This window comes from Lipotes vexillifer, unplaced genomic scaffold, assembly GCF_000442215.2.
Source record: "Lipotes vexillifer unplaced genomic scaffold, Lipotes_vexillifer_v1.1 scaffold35, whole genome shotgun sequence".
Taxonomy (NCBI): domain Eukaryota; kingdom Metazoa; phylum Chordata; class Mammalia; order Artiodactyla; family Lipotidae; genus Lipotes; species Lipotes vexillifer.
This window is the reverse complement of record NW_006780561.1, coordinates 838,739-848,435: the sequence shown is the minus strand read 5'-3', so window position 1 is coordinate 848,435 and position 9,697 is coordinate 838,739. Positions and strand designations below refer to the sequence as shown.

The window sequence follows — 9,697 nt, the reverse complement described above, 5'->3', positions numbered from 1 at the left end:
GGAAAGAGGGGGAGGGATAAATTGGGAGTATGGGATTAACAGATGCCCACTACCATATATAAAATAGATAAACAACAAGGATTTACTGTATAGCACAGGGAACTATGTTCAATATCTTGTAATAGACTATAATGGAAATGAATTGAAAAAAAGGAATACAGATATATACATTTACATGTATAACTGAGTCACTCTGCTGTACACCTGAAACTAATGCAGTATTGTAAATCAACTATACTTCAATTTAAATAAATAAATAAATAAAAATTAATATGGATCCCAAAGGACCCCAGATAAACAAAATAATCTTGAAAAAGGTGAAAGTTGGAGGCATCAAACTTTTTGATTTCAAAATATGTCACAAATCTAAAGTAATTAAAACAATATAATACTGGCATAAAGACAGACATATAGGTCAGTGGAACAGAATAGACTCCAGAAATAAATCCATACATATACAGTAAACAGATTTTTGACAAGAGTGCCAAGAATACACAATAGGGGAAGGATAGTCTCTTTAACAAATGGTTTTGGAAAAACTGGATATCCACATGCAAAAGAATGAAGTTGAACCCTTATCTTACACCATACACAAAAATCAACTCAAAATGAATTAAAGACATAAACCTAAGACCTGAAAGTGTAAAACTCCTAAAAGAAAACATGGGGATTAAAGAAGGTGTGGCCAAGATGGTGGAGTAAGAAGATCCTGAGCTCAACCCCTCCCACTGACACACCAAAATCACAACTATTTACAGAGCAACTATTGATGAGAAAGACAAGAAGATGAGCAGAAAAAGATTTACAACTAAAGATATAAAGAAGGAACCACAAGGTGGGTAGGAGGGGCAGAGATGTGGTACAGTTGACACCCCATAACCCCAGATGGTCGACCCACAAATAGGAGGATAATTACAGGTTGCAGATGTTCTCCCCAGGGAGTGAGGAATCTGAGCCCCACATTGGGATCCCTAGTGTGGAGGTCCTACACCAGGAAGATGAGCTCCCAGAGTGTTTGGCTTTGAAGGCCAGTAGGGCTTAAGTTCAGGAGAACCAGAGGGCTGTGGGAAATAGAGACTCCACTCTTAAAAATCTACACAAAATCTCACACATCCAGGACCCAGGGCAGAAGCAGTAACTTGAAAGGAGCCTGGGTCAGATACACCTGCTTATCTCGGAGAACATTCTAGAGAGGCAGGAGTCCCCTGGAGCTCACCCTGGGGACACAACTGATGGGAGCCATTCAGGGACGCTGTTCTACCACAAGGACAGTGGTGCTGGCAAGTGCCCTTTTGGAGTCCTTCCTCTAGTTCATTAGCACTGGGAAACAGCCCTGCCCATCAGCCTTTTGACATCACAACTGGGACGCCTCAGGCCAAGCAACTGGCCAGGCAGGGAGACAACCTCACCCATCAGCAGGCTGGCTGCCTTAAGAACCCTTGAGCCCACAGCTGCCCCAGGACCTGGCTGCACACACCAGTGTACCAGAATTAGCCCTGGGACCAGCCTCACCCACCTGTGGGCAGGCAACAGCCCCAGGACCCCAGGGCCCTGGTCCAACCCACCAGCGGGCCAACACACCAACCCTGGGACACGCAAGGCCCTAGAGCCAGAGACCCCAGGACCCAGCTCTGCCCACCAGTGAGCCAGAACTAGGCCAGTGGGTGGGCACCAGCCCCAGGATCCTGTGGGCCCCAGCCTGGCCCACCAATAATTCTAAAATGTATATGGAAGCACAAAAGGTCCAAAATAGCCAAAACAATCTTGAGAAAGAAGAACAAAGCTGGAGGTATCATGCTCTCTGACTTCAGATTATACCACAAAGCTACAATAATCAAAGCAGTATGGTACTGGCACAAAAACAGACATACAGCTCAATGGACCAGAACAGAGAGGCCAGAAATGAGTCCACACTTACATGGGCAATATGCTATAAACATGTAGGTGAAAAGCCCAGAAGGCTGCTTTTTTTTTTTTTGCGGTACGTGGGCCTCTCACCATCATTCATGTGGATAAATGCTTGATTCTTCTGTTATGTGACCCGGGTTTCAAATCAAGTTGATTCTTTAGTACCCTCCGAAGATGATGAGTGAGGTGTTGTTTTTTTAAAGTATCATTATAAATATTTAATATATTTGTACACCTTCCAAGTATATTTCACATAACATATACATATTTAACTACTGAGCCCACGTGCTGCAACTACTGAAGCCCGCGCGCCTAGAGCCCGTGCTCCGCAACGAGAAGCCACTGCAATGAGAAGCCCGCGCACCACAATGAAGAGCAGCCCCTGCTCGCCACAACTAGAGAAAGACAGTGCGCAGCAACGAAGACCCAAAGCAGCCAAATATAAATAAATAAACTAATAAAAAAAAAAGAAATGAAGAAATAAAGAAGCAATAGCTTCTACAATATATCCACACCCACCTATACACCCTAAAGCCCTCTGTTCCTTCCCCATGCCTGTCACCCAATCCTGGATGGAAAAAACCCACTTATTTTCTTGTTAACCTTTCTGTGCCTCAGTCTCCCTACCTAGGGAATAATCACCTCTGCCTTACAACAGAGTTATTGTGAAGTTTAAAGGGAATTTAAGAAAAGCACCTAGCTAAATGCCCAGTACACTGCTCTAATTCTCAAAGAAGAATCTTCAGTTCAGACCACAGTAAGGTATTTTTATACATAGAAACAAACGACAGCTGCTATTATTATCATAATCATCATGACCGTTATTGTTATAGGACAAGAGTCAACTAATACCTGGGGTCCAGGAGGTACTGGTTGACTCAGTGCTGCTTCTTTCCCTGTCAGGGTAAACATGCAGCCCTAGATCTCTCCTGTTCTTACTCATACTGTCCCATTCTTGCCTTACGGTTTCCATTCCTTCCTCTCCTTGAATAATATAAATTTTTTTTCCAAGATGTCTGTTATTTTTAGTTTTCCCATTTGCTGCATTCACCAAGTCTCCTTCCTTGTGGTTCCATTTCCTTATATGATTTGTAATCTTTGACTGCGAGCTCATCTTTAGAGAGATTGCTATCTACAGGAGTCCAGTGTTCCCTGAGTTGTGGAAACTGTGCTATACATCTCTCTGTATGCTTCCCATTGGTCTCTGCCTGGCCCTGGGTTTCAGAGGTGTCAGGCCAGTTAATATGCCAATTTCTTAGACTGTGGTCCCTGAGTCATATAGTAAAGTGAATTCAGACCTCAGACTTGAGCTGGTGCAGGGTATGATGCTCTAATGTCTAGCAGCTGACTCTTTCCTACCATAGTTCAAGTGGATGGCAAGCTTCCTTACAGCCTCCCCAGGCCAGTGAGGGGTATTTTTCTAGTTATCATCTCTGTGTCAAGGTACTTGTGGCAGGTTGTATTTTCCAAAGAAGGATGCACTAATACATATCATCTCTGCAAGTTCTTCCTTCAATGTGACATTGACACTCCTCCATCAAGAGGTGAGGTCTGTGTTCCCTTCTCTGAAACTAACTTCCCTAGTCAATAAAATGCAGTAGAATTGACTCTGTGATGTTCAAGGCTGGGTCATAAAAGATGATACGATTTCCACTAGCTAGCTGTCTCAGGACACTCACCTTTGAAACCCGGCCACCATTTTGTGAGGAAGCTAAGTGATAGGAAGGGGCCACCGTAGAAAGGTTCCGTCTGACATCCACAGCTAAGGCCTCAGTCCACAGCCAGGATCAGGTACCAGACATAGGAGTGAGTGAGCCTGCAGGTGATTCCAGCCCCGAGCCTTCAAATCTTCCATCTGAGGCCCCAGACATGGTGAAACAGAGCCAGGCTGTCCCTGCCGTTCACTGTCCAAATTCCTGCACTGTCCCACAGAATCCATGAGCACAATAAAGGGTTGTTTTGCACCACTAAGTTTTGGAGAAGTTTGTGATGCATCCATGGTAACTGGAACAGTACTCCTTTGTGACTCCCAGCTCTCAGCAGATGCTCAACGCTGCCTTCCTGTGTGAGCATTCCCTCATTTCTGCCACCTGGGGGTTTCCTCCTCTTGGTTCCTAGCTCAGCCACATGGCCATAAATTATCTTAATATACTTTACCCCACATTTGAAATATATGGAAGCAGTATGGAGTTTCTTCATGTCGCCTTCCTCTGCCACACTGACCAGAAGTTCCCAGAATAGCTTTTCAAACGATGACATAAAGAACTGAAGAATTTAATTTCTCTTGTATGTAAAGATACTTAAAAATCAATAGGAAAGTGGACCCCAAGATAGTGTGTTTATTAAAGAACAGATAACTCATTACAGAAAAAAATGGTCAATAAAAGTTTGCCCTCACTAATACTCAAAAAAAAGCAAAATAATACAATGAGCTACAACTTTTGCCCTGAAAATGGTAAAATTTTTTTCTCTACAACTAGACAGTGTAAGATGGTGTTCAAGGGAACAGCTACTCTCATAAGGTTTCAGTGAAAGTATTAGTATATTTCCAGAGGGCAATCTAGCAATACATATGTCCTTATAATTTTATATACTTTTGACTCAGCAATTTCACTTCCAGGAGTTTATCCTAAAGGAACAATCAATGATACATCCAAATATTTACCTTCAAGGATGTCAAAGCCTACATTTTTTATAATAGAAAAGCAAAAAGGCTGAAAATAGCCCAACATCAAAGAGCAGATGGTAAGATTATCTTTATTTTTAGCTTTGATTAAACCAAAATAATCATCAAGTGAACATAAAGAGAGGCAAGTTGTAGATTCATTGAGAAAGCTAATTATTTATATATTTGCAATGCCAGTCATTGTGCTAGGAGGTGAAATGCAAAAATGATTGTGATGCAAAAGCATACAGTCTACTGGGCGAACAAAGTAACCAAACAATTACACTTCACTATGATACATATTGATGATAAATCTCTGTTTAGATTTTGTGGGACAACAGGGCCTTTGCTGACCTAACCAGACTGGGGAAGGACAGTTTTGCTGTTGTTTATGAGCAGAAAGGGTTGTTCAAGCCAAGTCCCACGGGTTTTGATAAATAGAAATGGACTGTGGCAGAGAAGACTGGATGCCCAAAATTCTGGTTCCTCCGGAGAATACAGTTGTTCCTAGAAAGTGGTTACCTCCTTGTGGTTGGAATGGGAGTGAACGCAACGTGTGACACTTTGTGCAAGAAACTTCAGAAGCAGGTCTGCTTTTTTTTTTTCTTTTTTTGAGGTCATGCAGCTTGTGGGATTTTAGTTCCCCGACCAGGGCCTGAACCCAGGCCCTACGACAGTGAGAGTCAGTATGCTAACCACTGGACCGCCAGGGAATTCCCCCAGGCCTGCTTTCTCCATACTTCCTCCTTCCCATCCTGCTGGCTGCAGTTAGCCGATAGTGAAGCTAATGAATGGCAGAGCCTGGGTCCTACTACCAATGGGAAGAAAGCTGCCTGCTGACCAGGAACACCTGCCTTGGAACTGTTATATGAGCAAGAACTAAAGTTCTGTATCCTAAATCGCTAAAATGTTGGGGACTGTTTGTTGTTATAGCTATCAATACCCTAATACATGCAATTTTTTATTCCCAAGGGTGAATATATTAGCTCACTTACTCAAATATATTCACTAAGCACATACTATCTGCAAGTCTATGTGCCATGTGCATGACAAATACAAAGGCGAACTAGAGATTCTGCCTTCACAGATTTTCCAGTCCAAAAGGAAAAACTGCAGCCACTCATACAACTATAGTATAAGGCAAAGTGTCACATTACAGCCTTAGGGGAGCTGGATGGACAGATATACAGCATCTCACACCTGAGGAGTTCAAAGGAGGGAGGTATAACTTTCACAAGGGGATTCAAAAAAGACTTGGAAGAAACTAGAAAATGACATTTAGATAGAAATGTGGGTAGAGGCCCTGCTGGAAAAGGTAAAGATGTGAAAGCTGCCCTGGAGAGTGGAGGAGGGGTTCAGCACTGAGGCGCTGGCCAAAGTGGCTTGTACTTTCTGTTTTAGCAATGAAAAGGCATGAGGGTTTTAGAACAGAGGTGTGGCATATTCACAGTCATGCTTTAGGAAGATTAAGATGGCAGAGACTGGAGCCAGGTTAAGAGACTACATATAATAGTTCAGAGTGCTTAAATTAGAGTAGTAGAGAGAATTTGACAACACTGACGATTGAATATTGGAGGTTCAGGAAAGGAAAAAATGAGTCAAAGATGACTGAGTCTGTGAACCAGGGTGACCAAAAGAATTATGGAACCATGAATTAAATTCAGAGAAAGTGCGAGTCTGGGGGCGGAGGGCAACAAGCAGCTCAGTTTTAGATAAAATTAGTCTAGGACATTCAGGTGGAGATATATAACCTGGATCTAAGCTATAGGAATATTAAAGACTATAGGTTTGGTTGGGAGATGAAGCTTTTAAGAGTTATCGATTTACTGGTGAGAATTAAGGCCAGAGATTGGATAAAGTTGGCAAAGGAGATTTTCCAGGGAGAAGAAAACCAGATTCCCTTAAAATATATGCAAGCCAGGAAGATAAAGAAAAGGCAGAAAAGTGACTGGAAAGGCAAATGATCCAGAGGAACCAGAATCGTAGGAAGAACCGGACCATGTCCAATTCTACAGGAGTTAGTAGAGAAAGGAATTACATATTAATAATACCGTAACACCAAACGCGTGATCTCATTTAACCCTCAAACAACCCAATGAAACACAATGCCCAGTCAATTACTGACCAGGAATTCAGATACGACAAAGAACATAAGCATTGCAATTAAATGAACCAGGATTCTAATCTTGGCTCTGCACTTCAGTAGCTGCATAACCATGGGGTCATGAAGAAAATAATAGTGCCTCTGACTCTCATAGGGTTAGTGAGGATTAAATTGTAAAATGCATGCAGGATTTTGTGGCCACAAAAATTAAAAATGCTACTTTTGAAGTTAAAAAAAATAAAATAAATAAATAAAATGCATGCAGGGGCTTCCCTGGTGGTGCAATGGTTAAGAATCCGCCTGCCAATGCAGGGGACACAGGTTCGAGCCCTGGTCCAGGAAGATCCCACATGCCGCGGAGCAACTAAGTCCGTGCACCACAACTACTGAGCCTGCGCTCTAGAGCCCGCGAGCCACAACTACCGAGCCGGGGAGCCACAACTACTGAAGCCCATGCACCTAGAGCCTGTGCTCCACAACAAGAGAAGCCACCATCATGAGAAGCCCGCACACCACAACGAAGAGTAGCCCCCGCTCGCGGCAACTAAAGAAAGCCTGTGCGCAGCAACAAAGACACAACACAGTCAAAAATAAATAAAATAAATAAATTTATAAAAGAAAAATAAAAGTAAAATGCATGCAAAATGTTCAGCACAGTGCTGGGCATGTAATAAACACTCAATTAGTGGGAGATATTGATTTGTTTTTTAGACGATAACAAACACAGGTTTTTTTCACCACAGCCTGTTGATGGACATGTTAATCAGTAAAGACTTTTTGGAAGGCAAGATCCCACCAAAATTTTTTAACGTACATACATATGACCCAGCAATTCTGCTTCAAGGAATTCACTTTATAGAACTGTTCCCATGTGTAAGAATGTTCACTGTTGCATTGTTTGTAATAAGGAAAAATTGGAACCGATCTTCAGGAGAAATGGTTACATAAATTATGATACATCTATACCATATAATCATACATCTATGTGACACATCTACGAAATATTCAATGAAGACCTAAGTAAACTGCTGTGAAAGGTATTCTCCACATCTTAAGTAAAAAAAGCAATTTCTCAAAAGAATCCATATATTCCACTGATGACCAAAAACAAATGAAAAGGGAATAAATACTAAATTAACTGTAAGAAGTAAAGAAAGGACTAGAAACTAAAGAGGGCTTTCACCTCTTAAGTCTATATACTCCTGCACCCGAGCCGCCCGCAGCCTCCCCGTCAGGTCCTCAGCCCCGGCCTCCCCGCCAGCCGCCCTCCAAGAGCATCACGAGGATCCTTGGGGCGACCCGTGTGCGTCACTAGAATAGATGCCCTTCTTGGGAGGGGGCCGAGCCAGCTGACCTCAGGGACCCACCTCCCTTTCAGGCCTGACCCGGCCACCCCCCCCCGTCCTCTCCACCCCCGGCACGCCCCTGGCCGGGGTTCCCCGGGACCGGTCGCACTCACTGTTCCCGCAGCTCCGCCGTGGCGGGGAGGGGCTTCTTCTCCGGCCTGGCCGCGGCGGCGGCGCCCAGGTCTAGGGGCGGAGGCACCGGGCAGCGCGGGAGCCAATGGCGGCCCGGAGCTGAGCCGAAGCCCCGGCCCAGACCTGCAGAGCCGCTGGGCTGACTGCGGCGGCGGGGCGGGCGGCCGCGCGCTCGCTCCGGCGCCGCTCTCGGGACGATCATGCTCGGCGGCCCGCAGCCTGACGACGCTCGGGAGCGCGGCGCACCCCTGCCCGCCCCGCCCGGCGAGAGGCTGCTGCGGCCGCCACCCCGCCCGCCCGATGCGCGCCCATTGCTAGGCGCCCGGAGCTGATGCCTTCCGGGCAGTCACCGGGCGCCGTCCCGCAGGACTCTGGGCGGCAAGTCAGGTTGCCGCGCCAGGATGGTGCCTCGGCGGCGGGGAGACCGCTAGGACTCACTGGACTACTGTAGGGGGCCGCCGCAGTCGGAGTCACGGCTGCAGGGGGTGGGGTGGCAGGAGGCTGCGGAAACGAGCCTCAGTCGTGACACCAGGTCAGTGCGGCACGAAAGTGGCGCCACCCACTGTGGACAGGGTGGGTAGAGGGCAGTTGGACAAGGTTGGTGAGGTTCGGTTCTCTGGGCTGCATTTTTAAGATTCAAACTAACCAGGCTCTCCAGAGTACTGATGAGAGTGGACCAGCAGTACCTGACTAGAGCAATCTTCGGCAAGTGACGTAGCCTTCCCGAGTTCCCTCATCGTGCGCTCCCGGATTCCGCGTTCTACGCCTCCACTGTCGAGGTTCTTTGGTGAAAGGCTCGGCGCACGTATCCTCCCTAGCTGGGAAGCCTAGCGGCCTGACTCAGTAGTGGCTTTGCCTATGTATATATACTCTTGCCAAGTTGTTCCAAACCCTGTCTTCATTTCTTGACCCCTCCACTAGGGCTGCAAACTTAGCCCTCGTAAGATGGTCTCGAATCCCACAGAACTCCTGAAACTGCTCTCAGCACACCACTTTTGTTTTCATTAAGTTTGATACTAACCTTTCCTAGCTCCTCTGGTTAAGAAAACCAACTCAAATTAGACCTGGAACCTAACCACTTAGTTGTATGACCCTGGAAGTCGGGAAAGTTAGCCCCTCGTCTAAAAAATGGGGACAGTGGTATACTTCCCTAATAGAATAGGCTGCACATTAAAAATCACATGGAGACTTTAAAGGGAAAAAGCCTGGGCCCATCCCCAAACCAATTAAGAATTCAGTTCTGGAGTTGCACTCACAGTAGAGAACCACCCACTCAGGATAAGGTGGATTAAGTGTACACTAGCCCTCAGTATATGATCAAACGTTTATTAAATCGGTCTGTTTTGAGTTTGCTGTCCCCTCCTCTTGGCTATCACACCCCTCACTGACACTTACCCAACTCTCTGCCTTGGCTCAGGCTGTTCTACCACCAGGTGCCCAAATTCGACCTCCTCTGTGAAACTTCCTAATCCTCACAGCAGGAACCATCTCCTATATTCCTCTAACATATTTTCACATACTATTACCCCTACACCATAAAAA

The 9,697-nt window shown here is 45.4% G+C and overlaps 1 protein-coding gene across 1 annotated transcript in view; it reads right to left on the bottom strand.

The window, feature by feature from the left end:
- The window catches only part of CUNH8orf89 (chromosome unknown C8orf89 homolog), a 28,681-nt gene extending 20,324 nt beyond the window's left edge, over positions 1-8,357 (bottom strand). The window contains exon 1 of the mRNA XM_007453719.1: positions 8,137-8,357. Within this exon, the coding sequence (XP_007453781.1) occupies positions 8,137-8,357 (221 nt within the window). The remainder of the gene's footprint in view (positions 1-8,136) is intronic.
- Positions 8,358-9,697: the final 1,340 nt, after the last annotated feature.